At 40.9% G+C, this 25,324-nt stretch overlaps 1 protein-coding gene across 2 annotated transcripts in view; it reads left to right on the plus strand.

Annotated features, from left to right (window-relative positions):
* Window positions 1-25,324, plus strand: part of DAAM (disheveled-associated activator of morphogenesis-like protein) — an 879,757-nt gene that overhangs the window by 814,835 nt on the left and 39,598 nt on the right. For both annotated transcript variants that reach the window (XM_068229574.1, XM_068229573.1), the window contains 8 exons: window positions 852-980; window positions 10,770-10,859; window positions 11,658-11,732; window positions 14,616-14,843; window positions 16,822-17,019; window positions 17,119-17,333; window positions 23,507-23,573; window positions 23,727-23,844. In XM_068229574.1, coding sequence (XP_068085675.1) covers window positions 852-980; window positions 10,770-10,859; window positions 11,658-11,732; window positions 14,616-14,843; window positions 16,822-17,019; window positions 17,119-17,333; window positions 23,507-23,573; window positions 23,727-23,844 — 1,120 coding nt within the window. The remainder of the gene's footprint in view (window positions 1-851; window positions 981-10,769; window positions 10,860-11,657; window positions 11,733-14,615; window positions 14,844-16,821; window positions 17,020-17,118; window positions 17,334-23,506; window positions 23,574-23,726; window positions 23,845-25,324) is intronic.

Consider the following 25,324-nt stretch of genomic DNA (forward strand, 5'->3'; position numbering starts at 1 on the left):
GTGCATAGCTGGCCGAATCGAAAGAAAGAAAGAAAGAAAGAAAGAAAGAAAGAAAGAAAGAAAGAAAGAATATTATAATTTGCTTTACGTCGCACCGACACAGACAGGCCTTAAGGCGATGATGTGACAGGAAAGAGCTAGGCTCGAGAAGGAAGCGACCGGAACCTTAATTAAGATCTGGTGTGGAAATGGGAAACCACGTAAAACCATCTTCAGGGCTGCCGATAGTGGGGTTCGAACCCACTGTCTCCCGAATGCAAGCTAACAGCTACGTGACCCAAATCATGCAGCCACTCGCTTTGTAAATAAATAAATAAATAAATTAATTAATTAATTAATTAATTAATTAATTAATTAATTAAATAAATAAATAAATATTGTCAGCCTTAACTACTTCATTTGATGGCGATTATTGTTTTAAGGGAAGTACAGCCAAATAAGCACTCTGTTCTAAATAATCTGAAGAGAAAAGGGTCCGACTCTTCGAAGAAAGAAAGGGTGTGAAACTGAAAATCCCTCCGGGGTTAGGCCGTGCAAACCTAACATTGTCGGACTCGGTTCATTGTTACTGGGTTTCATGCACTGACGAGGACACGTTTAAACAGTACAAATCTTCGCAATTATTTACGGTATTCTCTTGACATTTGGCATACTCCTATTTTATTCTTATATCTATGTATGTATGTATGTATGTTGATTTATTTCGCATGGTTTTTTCACTTAAGGCTTTTCAAAATTTTGTATGAGATAGTTAAAAACAGCCTTTCAGAAGACGAAATGCCGTTCCTTTTTTTTAATACTCGCTATGGACACTTGATAACTAGATAAATATATTTTTTTATTTGTTTCAGAATGACGAGCCGCCGGAGATCACGTACTGTGTGGTGGACCATGCCGGCACCTTGTCGCTGCAGGCCCTCACTCCTACTCAGCCCATGCCATCGGAGGAGGAGCTCAATGCCAAGTTCCTGGAGCTTGTCGTACGTAGAACAGCTTTCGTTTACACGTATTGTTCTCTGTGTTCAGCTAAAATATTTAAGAAATAAGTGCTTTTGATATAATAACTATATTATTATTATTATTATTATTATTATTATTATTATTATTATTATTATTATTATTATTATTTGTTTTTGTTCATGTGTCTGTTTGTTTATCAGGTGACAGTATTTTCCTTTTCCTTTTGTGAGCTGGTTTAGGTAAGATTTGTTATTTTTTCTCCACATAAATGGATCATATACATATTATGTAGATCTGGAGAAAGAATAAAGAATAAAGAATAAAGATATAATAACTAACAGGAACCTATTTAACATGTTAAAAATATTCTAATTTGAGTGGTTTATGTATTTACTTTTTAGGATGTGTATTCTGCCATGGTTGTAGTATAACTGAGTGAAGTAAAGATAGTTTTGTTAGTTTTGCTTCACCTTGATTCCAGTGGCGGCTGGTGGTATCTGAAGCTGGGTGTTACACTAACATTTTCAGTGTCACGTTTTTATAGCTTACAGAAATAACAAGAAACTCTGTTATCGTTAATTAATTAACTACATGCCTACTAAAACTGAAATATATCTGGCAATTACAACCCATGAAATAAGAGGCTAATTATACACTGTAACTACGGTTACTCTTAATAATAATGTTATTGCCTTTTCGTCCCACTAACCACTTTTTACGGTTTTCGGAGACGCCGAGGTGCCGGAGTTCTTTTACATGCCAGTAAATCTACTGACACGAGGCTGACGTATGTGAGCACCTTCAAATGCCACCGGAGTGAGCCAGGATAGAACCTACCACATTGGGGTCAGAAGGCCAGCGCCTCAATCGTCTGAGCCACTCAGCCTGGCGCAGGTACTTCTTCCTCAATTGAATTGAAAATTTGCCGTCCTGTTTTTCATTGAAGCAAGATGTTGGTAATATTGTGGGTGGTCTGGCATGGCGTGGAAAAGAAATTACCCATCAAGTTGGCCGTGCGGTTACGGTCGCGTAGCTCTGAGCTTGCATTCGGGGTATAGTGGGTTCGAACACCACTGTCGGAAGCCCTGAAGATGGTTTTCCGCGGTTTCCATTTTCACACCAAGCAAATGCTGTGGTTGTGCCTTAATTAAATCCACGGTCGCTTTCTTCCAGCTCTTAGCCCTTTCTTATTCCATCGTCGCCGTAAGACCTATCTGCGTCGGTACAACGTAAATTAAATTTGTAAATTTAAAAAATGGAAATAAAATACCTTTGTGAGAGGAAAGTAGGAATGAATTTATCTCCACTGAGTTGCGCAATCTAATAGGGGCATTCGGAACTGTTCCTCGGTAGGGGACTTGCTATACTGCTAATAATAAGAGTTGGCGTCTGACATTTCTTAGAGGGAGGTCCGTTTACTGCCTGCCGAGGTGGGATAAAGGGAGTGGCTGTGTGGTTGCCATGGAAACGAGGGTGGGGCGACTGCGGTTGCCATGGAGATAAAACTTCAGGGCAGCTCGTCTTGCTGGGAGTTGCCAAACCTGTCACTGTCACTGATAAGAACCTGATTGTTTGTATAAGAGTGATCGCAAATGGGACGACACCGCCTGGCCAGCTAGTCTACAACAGATCACAGCGGTCAGAATGAAGGAGGGAACAAGTGAGCCGGAAGCGAGGGGTAAGAGTTTGTAGAAAGGAATGCTGGAATGTGGCAACATCGTGAAATGGCACGTGCAGTGCTCCTCCCTCCAACCTTACCTGTCAGACACCAACTTTAGTTAAGTCTAGTATAGTCTAGTGCAACTCCCTGAGACCGATACTGGTGAGCATGCTACCTGATGCTATGCAGGCTTAGGCTCGTCCCTGCTGAGGTACATTGCGCCGCACTGCCTTAGGAAAGCCAACCCCCTGAGTTTGATTCGTCCGTTTGTTGGTCCGTTACGAAGCATTAGTACAGCGAACGACCGAAGATGGTTGATTTTAACATGTTTTCGAATACATGTTAGGTTTATTAAACTAAAACATTAGAAGAAAAGACTACAAATGAAGTGCAAAATTATTGGGAGTTGTGCAACAGTGCCACGCACCGTCCCTGCTTGATTCAAATTCCTTTGAATTTAAGTCTGTTCAAACTGACTTTGCTGTACGAGTGAAAGCCGGCTGGACTCGAGATATCTTATCCACAGTTTAAAAGTAAGATTTGAAAGTAGCGAGAATGCGCGAGAATGATTGCTGGTACAAACATGTGGAAATAATGGCAGGAGGGTACACAGAATGAGTGGTGGTGATTGTTTTAAGAGGAAGTACAACTGGGCAACCATCCTCTATGTAACACTAATCAGAGAGAAAAAATGGAAGGAGTCCGACACTTCGATAAATGAAGGTATTGGCCAAAGGAAGACAAACGCGACAAAGGGCGTGAAAATGAAAGACTCCCTAGGATTCGCAAACCTAATACCGTCGGGGAAAGAACAAGAGTTGACCAAGGGAGGTCGGATAGGATAGATGAAAGTGAGGAGCCTGGCCCAAGTAGTTGAAGCAGTGCCAGGACTCAGCTAAGGGCCCCGAGGTCGCCATTCCAACTCTAAAGTTCAGAGCCCCTGGGCCCCTTTTAATCACCTCATACAATAGGCAGGGGATACCGTGGGTGTTATTCTACCGCCCCTACCCACAGGGGGATACGTGGAATGAGGAGATACGGCTAAGTTAGGAATACATTCGATGGATGAAGCGGTACGCATGGACTGCCTTCGGTGGCGGAATCATTAGAGGTGATTGAAAGAGGAGAGGGTAGTGGAGGGTAAGTACAAGAAGACAAAGACGACGGTGATTAGACCTTGATTGTGGAGGTGCTTAGTTACCGTCAGAACGCTGAAAGGCATAACAGTCTATAATGAAGATGGACCTCCCTCTCTAATCGTTTCTGTTCATGACTGAGCATCATGACGTCATACATGTCAATTTGTTCTGGACATGACCTGCTGCTTCCATTGTTGTCGATTTTCTGCCTCTCGTATGATCTTCCTTAATGGCATCCGGCTGACCTCCTTCACCTGACCAACCCATGAGTTTGGTGATCTTGTGATGTGGTCGAAGATCTGCAATATCTCCTGGTAGCATATTACAGAAAGAAGTCTCCTTATTCCCAGCTCGTTCTTGATTGACATATTCGGTCTTCTTTGTGTTCCGAGCAAGTGACTGTGCTGTTTGGGCCATGTAGCTGTCAGCTTGCATTCAAGAGATAGTGGGTTCGAACCTCACTGTTGGCAGCCCTGAAGATAGTTTTCCGTGGCTTCCCATTTTCACACCAGGCAAATTGAATCTGTATCGCAAAGTACGCCTACTACAGAGAAGTCTCAAGAAGACACTTCACTCGAACATAAGTCCAGAACTGCAATCAAAGTAGAAGGCCACGGCCGTTTCCTTCCCATTCCTTGGCCTTTCCTGTCCCATCGTCGCCATAAGACCTATCTGTGTCGGTGCGAAGTAAAGCAAATAGAAAAAAAAAATCTCTTGTAAATTGGAACTGTTCGACCTTATCCAAAACTTCTCTGGTTCACGGTGAGTAAATAGCATAGTGTTAGTAATTACAGCTGTAATAGCGTAGATTTGGATCTCTTCGACCTTTGTTAACTACACATGATCTTGTCTGGCAGATGTGTCCAAAGGTATGCTTTTAATTGTTCTTATAACTTTGCGGACATTTCAGAAATATTTTCCTTTATGTCATTAGCTGCATAGTCTTCTGACATTTTCATTAGTGGTGCCAAATATATTCTGAAAAGAGTCCTCTTTCACTTCAGTGGAATTGGGCAATTTTAGGGGAATATCTGCATCCATAATTTTACGAACTTAAGTCTGCTCTCCGTCTGTTAATAATTATACTGAGCAACTTCATACTCGTATCTACCTTGGTTTCTTTTCTTTCGAGCGTTGGAAGATCTTTGAAGGTTAGATGAGCCCTTATGATTTATAGCTGAGGGCTATTTTTTCCGTTGTTTCCTCAGTCGATAGTAACGAGTGGCAGGGTGTTCTGGACCTGTTAACTTACGAGTTGGCTTCGTAAAAAAAAGACCGTAAGGAAACTAAAAATGTTGCTTATTAAAATTACCAGAATCGAAAGAAGGAAGCTGATTATGGATTTCCTGAAACAGTCTTCGCCATTCTTCTACTTTGATTGTAGTTCTGGGCTTATGTTCGAGTTAAGTGTCTTCTTTGGACTTCTCTGTAGCAGGCGTACTTTACGGTATAGATTCAATTTTCTTTTTAATTTGACAGTTGTGCATGCCTCTTTTATACTTAATCCGTGGGCAGAATTGAAAAATAATGACAACTATGATTAGTTCTTGTTGTTTGAATCATCAGTCCATAGACTGGTTTGATGCAGCTACCCATGCCAACCTATCTGTGCTATCCTTTTCATGTCTACTTAACTGCTACATCCTATATCTGCTTGTCATATTCATACCTTAGTCTACCCCTACCGTTCTTACCGCCTACACTTCCCTCAAAAACCAACTGTACAAGTCCCGGGTGTCCTAAGATATGTCCTATCATGTTATCTCTTCTTCTGGTGAAATTTAGCCAAACCGATCTCCTCTCACCAATTCGATTCAGTATCTCTTCATTCGTGATTCGATATATCCATCTCACCTTCAGCATTCTTCTGTAACACCACATTTCGAAAGCTACTATCCTCTTTCTTTCTGAGCTAGTTATCGTCCATGTTTCACTTCCATACAATGCCACGCTCCAGACGAAAGTCTTCGAAAAACGTCTTTCTAATTCCTATTCCTATGATTAGTAGCGTTACTTATTTCATCACTTACATTCTTTATTGTAGAATCCTGGGAACAGTTATTACATTACATATGGTACTTATTTTATGACTGAATAAATGTTGACAATAGTTTTAAACATTATATACATAGCATGAACTAGATTATAAAATTTCCGAAAAACATCTTGTAAGCGTACCGTATGCAGTTAACCTCACAAATGTATAGATGAACTTGTGTTTGCTTTACTTATCTTCGTAGTTACGTATGGGGAATTAAATATGCAGTATTTAAAGGTTAAAAATGTTATATCTTTGTACCGTTACTTACGTAGAATAACACTTCAAGGGGATGAGTGGATCTATAAATATTAAATAGTGGTAACTAATGACGTGGCAACCGTCAAATATTTAAAAGAACGTCTATTCTGTCCGGCATTCCGGATGACCACAAAGGTCCAGAAGAACCCGGCACATATACACGTAAATACCTAAAACGACACTCTTCATTTATAATCTAATGATACAATGTTTTAAAATTTATCATGCAAGTTTAATGCAAAATCATCCATCTCATTTTCAGTGATGCCTCAGGGTGGTTTCGGTTCCCAGTCTGGGAAGGTACAATCCAAGTATGCCTTCAGTAACAATATAAACAACACACAACCAAACACAAGAGGTCTAGAATCTATAATAAAAGCCTTAAACATATCAGGAAAGTCTGTACGTCTTCCATAAAATATTAAACGCAGTATGTAATAACTCTTGAGTCAAGACACCATTTCTCGGAAACAACAATAGTACGGTCTCAGTCAGCTACCATTTGCAGGCAATTAATTTGACGCCATCTGGCTGCCTGCTGGTCAATTTCGACTCTCTCTTTTACTCTAGGCCTACTAGATGGCAGAGCAAACAGATAGATAGATAGATAGATAGATAGATAAATGTCTTTATTGGCGTAGTTAAGGCCAGAAACTCTCTTGGACATCTACGACTGAGTTTTAATGAGGAACACAAAATGTGTCACCAGAGATCTTTTACTTGCAGACACCAAACGACATAGAGCGTCGAATGTTTTTTTTCCGCCCTTTAAAAATTATGCTACCTCTGCCAGGTTTGAACCCGCGACTTGGGATCCCGAGGCAGGCACTCTACCACTGATCCACAGAGGCAGCTGTAATGGTAATAGTTCGAAAACAGACCTATTAGTTTCCTATTTATCCTTTGAATTATAGTATCTTTCAGGAATTTTTTTAGATTAATCTGAAATGGTTTAATTTGAGTGATGAGTCTTTAGTTTAGGTACCGGTATTCTTTGACATTTTGTTATTTTATCTTGTATTATTATCAAATATGTGAAAAATAAGATGTACGCTGGTTTCGGTCCTGATAAATGTGTTTTTTCTTCGTAACTGGCATTTAGTTTCTTCTTGCAACAGAAATAACCTGTGAGAACCGTAACTTACTACAGTCGAATGTTGCTAGGCTAGAAGATGTAACGTCTGAGCTACTGCACGTGTTGTATGTAAAAATAATGAGTCAGTTAGTCGGTGGTCAAGATGATCGTAGGTACTGTAATAACAGAGAGACAAAATACTGAGAAATACTATGACGATTTTAAGGTTATTAAAGTCAGAACAAATGAAATTCTTCAAAGTAGTGGTACAACAGCTCACGTCTTAACGAAGTTGATGTGTTGGAAGGGAAGATGCTGCCAGTTTAATAAAAAGAGAAGTTACTTGCCATCTCTACTGTCTGGAATCCGTGCCCTAGGATTCTGTCGAGATCTCAAAAAGTGGTTAGGATTTTGGTGTCAGTTTCAAAAGATCCATGAAGACAACGCCTTATATGACAGTGACAAGTTTCAGTACGGTACTTAATGCAGTCTATGGAAGAGCATACTGAGACTGTTCGTAGTTACCCACTGACAGCTGACAAGTATTCCGAAGCCTTGAAAGAGCGTTTCGTCAAAGATAATCTTCCGTTGCAGGTGTACGTTGGAGAACTTTTCCAACTAGTAATTTTAAATGTTACACAGCTTGATGAACTTCCACTTTCTATTTTATCGATTAAATTAGAATCTCATTTACACTCGCTGAGTACTTTGAACCTGGCCTGTGCAGATCCAAGCACGTGGTTGTTCCCCTTTCGTAGAATCAAGCCTACGGTACCAGAAGAAATGCTGAGAGCATGGCAAAAGAAGTCAGCTTACGAAACAAACTGGGAGTTTAGAAGGTGGAATTATGGTATGCAATTTGACAAATCTGAAGTCGAAAAATGAACAGCATTAGCTTGTGGTAATACGCACGTTGCAGTCATGTGTCTAGAAATATAAATGGCTGAGAAAAATGTAAGAAAGGATAAGGAACCAAGCCAATTGCAGATGACTTCTGACACGGCTGATCACACATGAATCAGTCAGGTAATCCCCCTTTGGGTGGGGGTGGTAGAATGACATCTACGGTATCTCCTGCCTATCGTAAGGGCGACTAAAAGGGTCCCCAAGGGTTCTTAACTTGGGACAGTGGGTTAGAGACACGGGTCCTTTAGCTGAGTGCCAGGCTCCTCAGTTTCACATATTCTATCCGACCTCCGTTGGTCAACTCTTGTTCTTTTCTGACCCCGGCGCTATTAGGTTTCCGAGGGCTAGAGAGTCTTTCATTTTCATCCCCTTCGTGGCCCGTGCCTTTCTTTGGAATTTCGTTCCAAAAATGAAGTTACGCGAACGGGCTGTACGGGCAAGCTACCAAGCTACCACTGCTCAACCTGAAGGCCTGCAGATTACGAGGCTACGCGTGGTCAGCACGACGAATCGTCTCTGCCGTTATCTTGGCTTCCTAGACTTGGGCCACTACCTCACCGTCAGATAGATCCTCAAGTTGCAATCACGTAGGCTGAGTGGACCTCTAATCAGCCCTAAGAACCAGGTAAGTTAAAAGATCCGTGACCTGGCCGGAATTGAACCCGGGGTTTCTGGGTAAGAGGAAAGTACGCTACACCTAGACTGTGGGGTGTTGTGATGCACAAAACTTAATAAAATATTTGTTGCAAAACACACTCGCCGGTTTTTCTGTTTGTCATAGTTCATATTGATGATTATTTAACAGTATTTAACACTACAATGAATACAGCAGTTTAATTTATTGGAGTCCGGTTGTATGGCTAAATGGTTAGCATGCTGGTGTTGAGAATTGTCCATCCAGTCTTCTACATTCCGACATAATATCCACGGTATCTCCAGCCTGTCGTAAAAGGCAACGTAAAGGGGCCCCAGGGGCTCTAACTTTGGAGCATGGGTTGGCAACTATGGGGTCCTTCAGAGTCCTGGCATTGCTTCCAGGCTCTTCACTTTCATCTGTCCTATCCGGTTTCCATTGGTCAACTCTTGTTCTTTTCCGACCCCGAAGCTTTTAGGTTTTCGAGGTTTAGGGAGTCTTTCCTTTTCCCGCCCTTTGTGCCTTTTTCTTTGGCCGATACCTTTATTTGTTTGAAGTTTTGGACACCTTCCATTTTTTCCCCTCAGATTAGTGATAATGCAGGATGGTCGCCTAGTCGTACTTCCTCTTAAAACAATAATCACCACCACCTTCCATTCTTTCCCACTGGTTAGTGTTAACAGAGGTCTCACTGTGGGTGGGGGCAGGAGAATAATACCCATGGTATCCTCTGCTCATCGTAAGAGGCGACTAAAAGGATCACCAGAGGTTCTTAAGTTGGGAGCATGGGTTGGCGGTCGCAGGGCCCTTGGATGAGTTCTGACACTGCCTCCAGTTACTTGTGCGAGGTTCCTCACTTTTATCTCTCATATCTGATCTCCCTTAGTCAACTCTTGTTCCCTTCTGACTCCAGTGGTATCAAGGCCAAACATACCCTTCTTGGCTCTTATCTTTCTTTTGGCCAATACATTCATTTTTCAAAGTGTCAGATCCCTTCCATTTTTCCCCTCCTGATTAGTGTTAATAGAGGATGTTTGTCAAGTTGTATTTCCTCTTAAAACAATAATCACCACCACCACCACTCTTCCACACAGTGGCAGCCAGTGGACTCTCATTTTTGGGGGGTGGCCACAGTACTTTTCCCACAAATCCTTCTTTGGTAATGACCAGTACCACTGCACTCATTCAAGTCTTCGATAAGAAAACAAATTAATTCACTGCTGCCAACCCTCACAAAATGCAAATCAAAATTCCTGGTCTCAAATATTACATTTCATTATAATTATTATTTTTCTTCTTAAAATATGAATAATGGGGCAAACAAGGTCATAAATTGTTACTTAATTTTATGGCATGCCACCGTGGAGATCTGGCTGGCGCTTGCTCGTATAGGGGTCTTGTGAGGACGTCTTTACTGCTACACTGCTATGGACTCTGCCCACGTGAAAGCCTCTTCCCGCATGCTTCCTCCTCCCGAAACCATCCACCAGCACTCTTCCCCCTTACATCTCAACCCCCTCACGGACACTATGTCCTCGGATGGAAACTCGAGAGTCCGTGCCTTACCTCCGACCTGAAAACATTTACCAATGAACTGCACACTGAAAATCAGTCACTTGATAACTTATTGCCGAACAGTCTTCCTTATTAATGAGAATTTACAGTTTCACAACGAAATGTAACTTTCTTAGCATTATTAGAGTTCAATATTTGACTACAAATGTCGAGAGAAATTAAAAATTCCTTTTCGTTTTATAGGGAGGACACCGTCAGGGAGTTCTTAAGGGCTTGCTGCATTTGCTTCCACATTCTGACTATGCATACTTATTTGCATAGGGCTGATTTATTGATGTCACTCTAGTTCTTCTTAGATCATCAAATCACTCTTTTCAGTCTTCAAGTTAAATGATCAGCTGAATATGCTCACAATATGGAGCGTTTCAGTGATGCTTCTCACCTTTAGCACTTGAATAATTCAGTCCATTCTTTATGACAAAATGGACCACTCTTAATGTAATATTGTTTTCTTGTATGGTACTTTTGAGTACCCAAAACTCTGATGTTATCTAAAATACTTATGTCTGGTTATGTTTTAGGAGGAACTGGACCTCACAGCTCCAAATAAAGCAGCCATGTTGGGGCTCCCTCCAGAGAAGAAGTGGCAGATTTATTGCAGTCGTAAGAAAGTAAGTGATTTAACATGTTAAATTTCATGAGATGTCAGATGACATGTGTATGAACCGACCAAAACCAACGTACAGAACTGTTCTGTGCGTGCTAGCTGTGGGCTGTAAGCAGGCATACAGAATTTTTAAATGCATGCAATGATAAGAGAGGTAAGAGTTGGGTCATGTGGCACTTTTAATTTACTCCAAACAGTTCAAAGAGTTTCCTATATAGACCACACAAATTCAAGTTTAAAAAAAATATATACAATAGAAGTAAGAGAACATCAATCAATATCTGCCAATTTGTGTACAGCTGGTAAGAAAGGTATTTGGAAAAAATGTAAATAGAATTGTGATGGTCATTCTACATCACAGAAAGTGATTTCTTTGTTGAAATTGATACTATTATGAGGATAATGTACCTGAAAATAACTCTATGGACAACAGTGACGTACATAAAAACTATACTGGAGGGGTTTGGGAGGGAGCTGTGGTATTGAAATGGTAAAATATTTCCAATACCCAGAACATGCCATATACCATACTCTGGTTCACTGTTGAAGACTGAATCAAACCGAGACTTCAATTTTTACAAAGAAAGAAAAGCTCTCAATTTATTACCTTTATATTAAAAAAAAAAAAAAAGTATTTGGAGATTTCTGGATCTGCATGCTAATAATTTATGATGGTTCCAATCAGGTAAGTGTGTGCAATAGTTCTATAACATAAATGCTTACTTCTCACCAGCTGTTAGCTTGCAATTGCTTGCTGTCTGTGAACTGTAATGCTGCATCATACCTCTTCTCCTTGTTTCAGCAAGACCAGGAAGGTGAGACGGACCCTTCTCACAGCCCAGAACATTATGTGGAGCGACTCCAAGCCCTCGCACAGGTATAATACTCTAGTCCTAAAGTTTGATCACATATTCCAATACATTATTTGTAAATTGAGGGAGAGTCATCAACCATTTTCCAGTTACTATTACTCCAAGTTTTATAGAAGAATTAAGAAGATAAATGTAAGATGCTTTTTATGCATGATGAAACGGTAGCTTTTACTTGCAGAATTAGAGTTCATGCATCACTCTTTTACTACTAGTGCTACTGGCCAGACTTTCCAGATTAGGCGGGACAATCCCTTTTTTTTATTTTGTCCCGCTGTCCTCAAAAGTTCAGGGGACATTAAATGTTCCACTTTTGGTACAGATATGGATATTTTTGCAGTTGTATTTCCTTTCCAGATACCACAATTCTGACAAGGGCTGACAAAAAGATCTGTTATTTCTGGTTCTTTTTCTTGTGCAATTTAGTCACCTGGTCAACATATTCTGCTCAACTGCATATAGGAATACATGTGCTGTGCAGTGAAACTCTGTTTGTTAGTCAGTTGAAAGGATCTTCTTCCACATGAACAAAATTGACATCTGAGAAACTGCATCTAAAAGTAGATAATCTCAAAGCATTGTTAATAACTAGAGAGCAGACCCATATGCACTAAACAACAGCAATATATGCACTCATATATGTGCTATTACATACTCTGCAAAGTAATTCTTTTTCCTCTATGTATAAGGTTAGTTCTCCAAATATCAACTGCTGAAGCAGTGTGTGCAAGCTGCGGGGAAGCAAAGTAGATAATCTCCTTTTTATTTTACTTCCAGATACCTTTCATGCTTTACTGTGGTCCGCATTGAAAATAAACTTGGATTGGACTCTTGTGCTTCGATGTATCATAGTAAGATGTTCTTCAGCTGACCATTAAGTACTTTACACCTTCTAGAACACAAATAGCTTCACAATATACTATGATAGTTATCATATTATAATGCATCTCTAGATTATTTTGTTTTCATATAGAATTTTTGACAACATCTCAGACACTTTTATGATCATAAGATAAACCAGGAATATGTATTTTTAAAATATCATCAGATTTTGTCATTCATTATATATAATTCTATCACTGCCCGGCTCCATGGCTAAATGGTTAGCGTGCTGGCCTTTGGTCACAGGGGTCCCAAGTTTGATTCCCGGCAGGGTCGGGAATTTTAACTATCATTGGTTAATTCTGCTGGCACAGGGGCTGGGTGTATGTGTAGTCTTCATAATTTCATCCTAATCATGATGCGCAGGTTGCCTATGGGAGTCAAATTGAAAGACTTGCACCTGGAGAGAAGAACATGTCCTCGGACACTCCCGGCACTAAAAGCCATACGCCATTTCATTTTATTGTATCACTGTCATGTCAATTTTTAAGATTTATGGCTGAAGATGACTTCAAAGAAAAGTCCATGGTACCATAGTGCTTCAACCTATACACTGAGTGGCCAAAAGTCACGGGAAGGGGTGTTCCATTAGAAAATGTGCCGTGCATGATCCTTGAACATTGCGGCTAGCTGCAGCATAGTTGATCAGTCTGTCACAGACACCAGCGTCGTGAAGATGGCAACACATCGCGAGTTAACAGACTTCGAACATGGGATGATCATTGGCACACGGCGCATGGGTCATAGCACTGTGGAGATTACACACGAATTTGGGTTTCCGAGGTCAGCAGTATCGAGGTTGGATCTTCAATATCACAGAGAGAATGTTACCACATGCGTAAACCGCTGTACGGGAAGACCACAGGTGTTTAACGAATGGGCATCACATCGCCTCTGCAGAACTATACTGGGTGCTCAATGGGCTACTGTGAGTCAGATCACCAACCAGTTGAATGTTGGGAGTCAGGAGCCCATTTTTACCAGGACTGTAAGGAAGCAACTGCACCGCATAGGCTTCACTAGCTGACGACCAACTCTTGTTCCTTTGCTGACACCTCGACACAGAGCTTAACGACGTGCATGGGCTTGCGAACATCGGCAGTGGACCATGGAACAGTGGCAGTGTGTGGTATGGTCCGATGAATCCCGGTTCCAGTTATATCGAGCTGAAGGGCACGTGACAGTGTGGTGTATGCCCCATGAAGCTATGGATCCTGTGTGTCAACAGGGTTGTGTCCTTAGTTGTGGCTTAGTTCTGGTCTGGTTGCAATTAGGCCCCAATGTCTGGCTGCAGGGAGCGCTGACAAGTGCACGTTATGTGGACATTCTTTCAGATCGTCTGCATCCCTTTCTGTCCCTAGAGTACTCTGATGGAGATGCCATGTTTCAACAGGACAATGTGCCATGTCACCGCTCTGTGGTGGCACGCAGATGGTTGGAGGAGCACTCCAGTGAAGTTATGACCATGGATTGGTCCTCCAGATCTCCCAGTCTTAATCCAATTGAGCAATTATGGGATGCTGTCGATGCTGGTGTACGCTCCATGAACCCCGCACCAACTACACAAGACCAACTGTGGGTAGTGGTGCAAGATGCGTGGGTCCAGATCCCCCCCAGAATGATTCCAACACCTTGTATAGTCGATGCCTCACTGTATTGCTGCCTTTTTGAGGGCTCGCGGAGGAGCAACTCGTTATTAAGATCACATTCACTGTCTCCTCATGACTTTTGACCACACAGTGTAGTTACTAAAATAAATGTGTATTGAATAGGTGGAGCTGTTTCTTCATTTGAATTGTAATTATCTTCAGTACGGGCCACTATAAAAATGATAACTTATGAGCTCCCTCTTCCCGTCGTGATGTGTCGTGTTTTTCTCTTTATGTTCCTATGTTTCTGTATACAGTATGACTTGATTTGACACTTGTTTGTTCCTTTCTATTATTTATTTCCAAGTTTGTTTATATTATTTGTCACTGATGTAAATATCTGTTACCTTCATGTTGTAGCTGCAGTTCCCAACGGACGGGGAGGAAGAAATCCGTTCACGCACGCGACAGCTGGATGGACTCAAGACTGCACTGCGCACACAACCTCACAGTTTTGTGTTACGTTTCATAGAGCTGGACGGACTTCCTGCTCTACTCAACTTTCTGTCCAGCATGGACTACCATACAGCACTCAGCTCCATACATACCTCCCTCATTGGCTGTCTCAAGGCGCTTATGAACAATTCTGTAAGTTAATGACTAGATGAATTAAACAGAAAAGCTTGCCTCTTCTCCATGTAATCACTTCTGATGTATACGTTCAATAAGGATCTCCAGCATAAAAGTACACAATGTAGGAATTTGGATCCTATAAATCTCACCTTGTTTTACGTGTAGGGATGTAGAAGTGTTCATTGCCACTGTTTAGGATCAACCCGCTCACCCTAAGGAGTATGTTAACTCTTACAGTAAAGTATCATGTAACGAGCCAAATTTTCTAAAGTAACTGGGTGAACGAACTCTGCTATTGGCTACAATTCAGCATGGTGTCATTCCCAGAATTCAACACAGATAGATATCATTACCAACTGGGGGTCCTAAAATTAGCCCAATTAGCCCAATGGTCTGTCAAGAAATAATGGCCGTGCTCTGCTGGGCCATGCTTTCTTCGAGAGGCTATTTGCTAAGCACCCCTCGTGTATTAGACCAGTGAGAGCCATGAACCAATAAAATCTCAATATTTATGTCAACAGTTTGTAGCATTGTCAGAGTAACTGAGTAAGGCAGCAAGGGAAAGAGACCATTGTCTTTCGTGCCTGTGGTAGCATGCTGTTGCGGTGCTAGCCCGGGACCCTTACTGAACTTGTACAATATGAGTTGTGCAGCAGTTTGCCTGCATTTGGGAGATAGTAGCTTCAAATCCCACCATCTATAGCCCTGAAGATAATCTTCTGCAGTTTCCCCCATTTTTACACCAGGCAGATGCTGGGATTGTACCTTAATTTCCTTCCCAGTTCTAGTCCTTTCAAACAAAAACCTATTTCAGTGACATTAGGCCACTAGGAAAAATTTTAAAATGGGTCTGTAGCACCACATTGAATCTCTTTCCTATTGCAAATCACTAGACCAGAGCCATTCTTTGTAAGGAAGATGTTTAATTTGGTGAAGTTTAATATTGATGAAACTGAATTTCGTAATTATCTGTAATCTGAGGGTTTTTCTGTTTCGCATTATTTTGTTTTATCTTCACGAATCCTTCTTTTACTTAATTCCTTACTCCATGGCTCTACAGCTGTTGAAGAGCCTATTGATGACTTCCTCCCATTCTACTCAGTACTATGCCTTCCTCTGTCAACCTCAGATTCCCAACTAACATAAATTTTCCCCCACATCTTCCAGCCATCTCTTTCTTGGTCCAACCTCAGCTTTTGCGTTCCTCAGGTTACCTAAGTGAACTTTCTTCACAGGATTGACATCCTCCATGCATTCCACGTATCCTGGTCATAGGAGTCTGCTTCTCTTAATTTCAGTCTCTTAGAAACTAATTCTCCATTCTCCACAAGCACTCACTGCACTGAAAATACTATTTTCCTCTCCTACACTCCTGTTTTCATCAGTTGTGGTTAAGGTCCAAGTTTCTACCCCCTTACATTATCACTGGTCAAATTATTGATCAATAAATTCTGAGTTACAGTTTCCTTCAGAATAGACATATTGACAGCAAGGGGAAGAATTCATGGTAACATTTGTTAGCAACTAACATTCTTTCCATATCTCTGTACAGACCTCATTATTTTTAGTAAAATACTGATAACAGATTTGTAAATTATTGCACAGTTTCGAAGTTGTAACTGCCCATCTCTAAGTTTGACCATCTTCTTTCTGTCTGTGTTGTTTTGCAAGTTAACAAATATATAGTTTTCTTTGCACTGAATTGCAGGCTCAATTTTCTCCTTTCCTTATCCATTTGATGAAACCCCTCGGTTATGAAATGTTGCCAATAGAGGCAACATTATCAGCAAAGGCACTGGAATGGTGATTATAGACGGAACCCCCTCAGTTGATTTCAGTAGAACTTGCAACTTTCTCCAAGGCCAAATTGAAGATAAATGTTGTCACTGTATTACTTTGTTTTGATTTAACTTCTAAGAGTTCCGATATCTTTCTTTGGTCTTAATATTGCGTGCATTTTAGGCTGAATGTGGTCATTTAATTTCTGATATAGAATGGCCGTGCGCATGTCCTGGCTCATCCCACTGCTATCAACACAATTGCTCAAAGTCTGAGTACGGAGAATGTGAAGACAAAGATTGCTGTGTTGGAGATCCTGGGAGCTGTATGTTTGGTGCCTGGTGGACATCGAAAGGTGCTGCAAGCGATGCAGCACTACCAGACCTTTGCTTGCGAGAGGGCTCGTTTTCAGGTGAGAACAATCAAATATCACAATTGGAGATGAACATGATAATGTCAGTGGAACTGCAAGTTAAAAACTTTACGTGTTACCATTTTCTTGTATATGTAGGGTATCGTAAACGACCTAGATCGCAGTACAGGACTTTACCGGGATGAAGTGAATCTCAAGACAGCTATAATGTCTTTTGTGAATGCAGTGCTCAATTATGGACCAGGCCAGGAGAACTTGGAGTTCCGGCTTCATCTGCGCTACGAGTTCCTCATGCTCGGAATTCAGCCTATCATAGACAAACTGAGGAGTCACGAAAACGAGACGTTAGACAGGTGAGTAATTGTGCTCTTTAACTATACCTTTCCTCAATTGAAACCTTTTTGTTGAGTAAGAGGTCTGGAAACAGGCTGAAAAATGTCTAATATAGTAGAAACAAAGGAACTTGCTCCAATATATTTTCTGTAAGATCTCAACCGTTTTGGGCGCAGTATTTTTTGAAATATACCAGTGTCTCAAGGTATTCCTCAGTTATCTTCATGAATCAGTGTTTTACTGGACAAGTTACACCTAAAGGAAAGATTTATTAAGATACAAATGTATGAAAATTCTACTACATACTTAAAAAAAGAAAACAGTTCATTAATGACAGAATTACAGAAATGGGAATAAGCTACATGGGCAGCGTACAAGTCTAGAATCATGAACACCAAGAGTTTCTAAGAAAAACTGACCAAGTTGGTCGCACAGTCTGGGTCACGTAGCTGTAAGTTTGCATTTAGGAGAGGTGGGTTTAAACCCCGATGTCGGCACATTCTTAAAAATTGCTTATTTGTCTGTGGTATAAGCATGATATTGATTAGGTTGTGTAGATTTGTCACTGATCATGAATGAGTGAGGTATGTACTAGTGTTTCATAAGTTTGTATCTTGTGGGAAAACTTAAAAGTTATACAGTGAAACTTCTTATGGAATTTATACAATGTTTATTACTAAGAAATGGCCGATATTTGGAAAAACTAAACTGAATTTGGAGACTCGCTTTCTCCTTGAACATTCACAACTGCCGTCCAAGAATAAACTATGTTCCATCAATAAAATTTAACAGTAGACCTAACAAGGTTATAAAAATCAAGTACTGTAAGGTACGTTAACAGAGGTCAGTAAAACAATTTCTAGATCAAAGTGAAAGACATGACATTTTGTTGGTTTACAAGCAAAACATCTTAAGTAATTTTTGACATTTGATTTTCACTGCTCTGTTCACTGGTGATATCCATTAAGTCATATGAGATCATTTTGGCCGCTAAACGATGTAATATGTATTTTCTTGCTAAGAGAGAAATTCAGATAAAATTTATTAGCCCTTAATTAGTCACGAATGCTCTTTTTGCCTTTCCATGAGCTTTGCAGGCAACACACTCATTATTGATAACTTCAGCAGGTTACTCTCAGAGAATGTTTGTGGTAGCAAAGGTGTGTGTATTGTATGTTGTAGTACTGCATCAATACAGTCACAACTCCCATGTACTACTAGTTGTGGCTCCCAAACTTTCTGCTGTTATTGCTGCAATTAATGAGTGTGATTCTGATTTTGTCATGTTTCATTCCTAACATCTTTACATGAGTATTAGATCTTACAGTCTATGTTTCGTACTGCCTAACGTTGAAATTCTAGAGCCTAGAGTTACAGTCAAAGCTTCCCTCAGCAACTGACAGGTAAAAATTAGAGAAGGCCACATGTGCACTTGAAAGATGCAGTTTCTGTACTTGGTGGCAGAATGGAAAGAAGACTACTATGTACGCGATCTTTCAAAAGTACATCTGCAAGGAGCATACAGCACCATACTGTGAAGTGTGCACTTCTGACGATGGTAATGTAACTGATGAGTAGGACAGTGTCATATGCCCTCAATCCATATGAATGTTGTAGAGGGGCTTGGAAATGAATTCAGGTTTTTGGCATGCTATCTTCCCTGCTAGCCAACAGTCTGAGAGTGATTTTTTTTTTTTTTTTCCACCAAGGGGACTTGAACCAGCTGAACAGTGTCACACCATAAAAGACTACACCTTAAAGATGGGCACTAAGAAGAAATTGGGAACTTACGCGAATATAGAATCCAACCATGGGAACTGGATGTGTGGACAAAGAAATATATACCTGGTCAAGAAAAAACACCCATATGCACATAGAGCAAGCATGAACGCCCATAAAAGAGAAGTTAATGTGCAATTAGTTATTTCTATTGACTGTATTCTATCTGATAAAGGTTTTTCTTGCTTGAGAAGGAAGACTGTATGTGACTAATTAAGGATTAATACAATTTCAGTTAGAGTGCACTATTCTAGATACTCTAACAAACACATTGATCATTTTATAGAGAAATATTCTTACTAAATTTTGACCGCAGATATTGACAATGAAAGACTGGAAACTTTCAAACCTATTTTCCTCAGAAGTAACATTTTTCGACTTGGTATGTTTTGCTTGTAAACCCTAAATTTATTTTCCTCCTTATTTTAAAGAAATCTGGGATGAGATTTGTTGTTGTTTAAGGTTCATTTTCTTGGTACACTTCCATTTCCGAAACAATTTTACATCCCTTTCAACTGCACTATGAATGAACTAATTTTTAACTTCTCTCACCATTTTAACAGCATTTTTCCATGAAATCACTTTGTGCGCTTCTGTTGCTTCCACTGCTTCATCGCCGGGCGAGTTGGCCATGTGGTTAGGGGCGTGCAGCTGTGAGCTTGTATCTGGGAGATAGTGGGTTCGAACCCACTGTCGGAAGCCCTGAAGAACGTTTTCCGTGGTTTCCCATTTTCATACCCGGCAAATGCTGGGCTTATATTGCCTATGGTTAGTTCCATTGTGAGAAGCACCATGGGTCTAGCCATGGCCGCTTCCTTCCCATTCCTAGGCCTTTCCTATCCCATTGTCGCCATAAGACCTATCTGTGTCGGTGCTACATAAAACAAATAGCCACTGCTTCATCCTCAGTCTTGTCCATGTTTGATACAGTAGTATTAGCAGCCACAGACTGAACAAGATACTCACATCCCTGGTTGGATTCTCTCGGTGTAATAGACTTGGAAGTCTGCTGTACCATCACCTAATTGTTTTAAAAGTTCACTGTCCGGCTCCATGGCTAAGTGGTTGGTGTGCTGGCCTTTGGCCACAGGAGTTCGCGGTTCGATTCCTATCAGGGTCGGGAATTTTAACCTTAATTGGTTAATTTCGCTGACACTGGGGCTGGGTGTATGTGTCGTCTTCATCATCATTTCATCCTCATCACGACGCGCAGGTAGCCTACGGGAGTCAAATTAAAAGACCTGCCCCTAGCAAGCCAAACTTGTCCTCGGACACTCCCGGCACTAAAAGCCATACGCCATTTCATTTCATTTAAAAGTTCACCAACGTTTGCTTTCATTTTCACATTAATCACTTGTGGATCAGTGTACGTATCTACCCTCTGTGAGTGTGGGACACAGACGAAGAGTACACCCACAGTATCCCCTGCCTGTTGTAAGAGGCGACCAAGGGATGATTGAATTGGTACTAATCACAGGTAATCTCATAGTTCTATCTCACAAGGAGCACCATGGGTCACCTTTACTTGTGAGCAGTACCACTGTTAGGTACAGACGTGCACATTAATGGTGTCCCGACATAAACAATCAACACTGCCCCACTCCAGTACTGAAAAGAAGGGGAGAGAGTGAAGGGGTAGTGTTGAAGGCCAATCCAGTACAAAACATGGGGGAAGGGAGTGAAGGGGTAGTGTCGAAGGCATAATGACTCACCTTCTCGCTTAACGCATTGCTGCATGGACTGCATGCAGACAGCCCGCTACAAGACTTCGTTGTGATCGAAATGGGCACAGTGGCGGATGTATTGAAGTGCAGCATTAGGTTACCTACTCGCCCGGCCCCGCGGTGTACGGGGCAACGCGTCCGGCCGCCCCGGGTTCGATTCCCGGCCGGGTCAGGGGGTTTTAATTGTAAATGATTATATCCCTGGCCTGGGGACTGCGTGTTTGTGTCGTCCTTAACGTTTCTCACATTGAACACTCAACACTCAACACTTCCACAATTCCAATTACATGCAGGTTCGTATATTGTGCAAGTAGGGGCAAAAGAACTCTATAGGTTGATGACCTGAACAAATATCATTTTAACATTAAAAAAAAAATAAAAGTAACCTACTCTGATAATTACAGTATTAGGAGGTAAAGGAGATTTTTAACCGAAAATATTTTATACTAGTTAGGGGTATTTTGTAGCTGCGTTATATCGGGTCTACCAATCCTTCTTCACCTCGTTCTTGCCATATTTCTATCCATCTCCAAACTGTCTTTAAAACTGCATGGTATTGCTTGGGGGAGCATGTGAGCCTCCCACATGCCAATAATATGGCCTCGATTCACCTGTGATAGGATAGGAGCCATCTTATTACAATGTTACAGTATAACGCCGGAATACACAGAGTGTGTATTCAGCACTACCTGTTCACTCCCTTCCCCTACTTTTCAGTACTGGAGTGGCCTTCAACACTATCCCTTTACTCTCCCCCCTCCTTTTCAGTACTGGAGTGGGGCAGTGTTGATTGTTTATGTCGGGACACCATTAATGTGCGTGCGTGTACACAATAGGTTTGTGATTAGTAGCAACAGAGGATGAATCAGTATGAGTTTTACAGTACCCATGATTAGTACCACTATATGCAGAACACCAGGGCTTACGTTGTCTGTGATTAGTTCCCTTGTGAGAAACACCATATGTATGCGTTATCTGTGAATAGTACCACAATGTAAGGAACACCGTGAGTCATGTTATAATATGAGAAATACCATGGTTCTTACTTTCCTAGCGATAAGGTACCATTATGGGGGTGGCGTTGACCTAGATTTTGAATCCCTTTAGACTGTTCATCATCGATTCAGGATTGTACTTTGGAAGCAGTCCCATGGTCAGTATATATACTATTGTTTTAAGATAGTTTCTGGGGAAGTGGGGCATTGTGGGTTGACTCCACTGATTGTTTTAAGTTCATAATCATTATTCATCATCTCTTTTTTTTTTTTTTTTTTTTTTTTTTTAATTCTAGTCAGTGGATTAATTTTGGAATTATTTTTAACTTTCAATTTTGTGAGCTGGATCCACGGTTATTTTAAATATATATTCATCCATTTATTCTTCATCATCACATTTTGAATTCTGGTCAGTGGATAAGTTTTGAACTTTCAAATTGTCATTGCATTTTGTCTCATTTTGTACCATTAGGGGCCGAGGACTTAGATGTTAGGCCCCTTTAAACAACAATCATCATCATCATCATCATCATCATCATCATCATCATCATCATCATCATCATCATCGTATCAGTATTTGTTATACAGAGAATGCTATCCATAAATACTTCCTTTGTTGTGTCTGTATCCACATTTTTTTTTTTCTGTATATGCCTAGGTTTTTCCATTGGAGAATTTAAATATGTTATCTAGAAGAATCCACTGCATAGAAGTGTTAGTTAGGAGAAGTGAGAAATTTCACTGTATATCGTAAAGGAAAGTGTTCCAAGCAAGGAATAAGTCATTTATAAGGAAGAAACTTGGCTAAATACCACATTAGAATAAACACAAGGACATATCAGTGAGGGAAGAGGCAGCAAGAGAAAATGGAGACTAACAAATGTGACTTTGTCTCTTACTTGTTCCTTTCCATATCGTGACTCCTTTTCTCTTCTTATGTCTGTCCTGTGTATTGACCTTTATCATTTTGTCTCTTCCCCTTTCCTAAGTTATCAGGCTTTATTCTACTTTCTTTTTTTCGTTTTTTTTCTCTTTTTTTGCTAGTGGCTTTACGTCGCACCAACACAGATAGGTCTTATGGCGACGATGGGATAGGATAATCCTAGGAGTTGGAAGGAAGCAGCCGTGGCCCTAATAAAGGTACAGCCCCAGCATTTGCCTGGTGTGAAAATGGGAAACCATAAAAAACCATCTTCAGGGCTGCCGATAGTGGGATTCGAACCCACTATTTCCCGGATGGCTTTGTTCTTATCTCACTTCTTACAACAAGATTAAGATCATGATGGCCCCTCAACGAGTGTCAGTTCCTGTCCTCCTGATGAAACCAGAAAGTAGAAAGGAGTTTATTAATGCCTGAGATAAAATGAAAAGGGCTGCCTGACTGAGGTGGTAAAGGTGTGCTCGGTTCATCTGGAAGGACGTGGGTTTGATACCCGTTCGAAATGCCGAAAAATTTTAGAAATAAGATTTGCACTTCTAGAGGTGCACATGGCCTACACCAAAACTGAGTACTAGGTTAATTCCTGAGGGGAAAAGGCAGCCGGGCATAGAGCTAATCACTCTACCCCACTGAGTGCCGAGATTACAGGTTGTGGAAGCCTTTTACCTTCCAACCCTCCAAGGGACGGATGAGGAGAGAGCCAATTTCTTTGAAGGTCAGATGTGCGGCATTAGAACTCTTTGTTTCTGTTACAGGCATCTTGATTTCTTCGAAATGGTGAGGAACGAAGATGAGAAGGAACTAGCTCGAAAGTTTGAAAAGGTAAGAAATGAATGTCTTTAAAAATGTAAATACAGTAAGAATCGTCTATTAAAATTAGTGTTAAATGTAGTAACATTTAGTCTATAAAATAACAATCAAAATGTATAACTGTGCTAACATTTTAGTTGTAATGTAATGTTATTGACTTTACAGGAACATGTGGATACAAAGAGTGCTTCCACCATGTTCGATTTGTTGAGACGGAAACTGAGTCACACCGCAGCCTACCCCCACCTACTCTCGCTGTTACAGCACTGCTTACTTTTACCTTGTGAGTATAACGTAATAAAGTTTCTTCTTCTTCTTCTTCTTCTTCTTCTTCTTCTTCTTCTTCTTCTTCTTCTTCTTCTTCTTCTTCTTCTTCTTGTGCTGCCTCCTCACAGCGGATTGGCGACAATCATAGAGCAATAATTATTTCTATTTGGCACTTCCCACATCTGGGTTCACCAAGCAAGTTGGCTACACGGTTTGAGTCTTGTAGCTGTGAGCTAACATTCGGGAGAGATAATGGGTTCAAACTCTGGCAGTACCAGATCCATCACTTGAAGGTTGCTTGCATGAATTTACTTAAAATGCTTGCGTTTCAAAGCTGCACTTCATTGTGGGCAGTCTGTGCGGTGCTTTGTTTTTACACGGCAATGGTTCTCTCCTGGATTGACTATGGTAGTGCAGCTTATGGTTCAGCATCAAGATCTACGCCAAAACTTTGAAATAGTGTTCACCATAGTGGAGTTAAGCTGGCAATGGGAGCTTTCCGTACTCGTCTACTCGCCTACGAATAAGGCAGCAGGAGATACTCCTCATGTACGTTGCCAAAATTAATGAAATGCCACAACATCCAAGCTATCAATGTGTTTTAAGTACCCAGTACCACCAGAGGTACCAAAACCGGGTGAATGCCACACAGCTAGTTGGGATTCAAATTGATAGCTTGTGTTGTGAGTTAGATGCGACTATGAGTGATTATCTTGAGCGGATCCCTAATGCCCTAGCAAGGTACCTCTGTGGCTAGTTCTGCAGTAAGATTTGTGGTTAGATGTACTCCGTGAATCCAAGGTGAACGTGGATGCCTCTGTTCATCGGAAGTATTTCCAGGACTTTGTTCACGAGTATCTGGCAGTGCAACATCTCTTCACAGATGGTTCTAAGATTGGAGAAAATGTGGAATGCTCTTTCGTCTCCGGTAATATTAGTATGAAGATCTCTCTTCCTAGTGTCTGTAGTGTGTATACTACAGAGCTTTTTGCCCTCATAGAAAAACTGCCGTTTGCACTGGGTGATGAAAGAGACCACTTTCTTATGTGTACTGACTCGTTAAATTCTCTGTAGTCTATTGACATTTTGTTTCCTACACACCCACTAGTATAGCAGATTCAGGACCTTATAGCCAGGTTGTGTGATGCTGGCATCAGAATCACTTTCACGTTGGGATTGGGGGAAATGAAATTGCGGACGTAGCTGCAAAAGAAGCGGTACTTTTACCACCTACTGTATGTACCTATGGACCAGCTAGGGATATTTGTTCTTAGCTGCGTTGAACCATCTTGGCATCCTAGGAATTAGAGTGGCTAGCTATCTTGAGTTCTCAACAAGCGGAGGAGGAGGAAGAATTGAAATCAACTTTGCCAAGATTGCAACCAACCTTCTTTAAAGGAGAAGGCACCTGGTATAATTTAGGACCTTTTTCTTGTTTTGTGTCACGTCTATGAGGATACTTCATTCCTAGAATACTTTCTTGAATAATGTCTTGG

Source organism: Anabrus simplex, chromosome 11 (assembly GCF_040414725.1).
Source record: "Anabrus simplex isolate iqAnaSimp1 chromosome 11, ASM4041472v1, whole genome shotgun sequence".
In the NCBI taxonomy this organism is placed as follows: domain Eukaryota; kingdom Metazoa; phylum Arthropoda; class Insecta; order Orthoptera; family Tettigoniidae; genus Anabrus; species Anabrus simplex.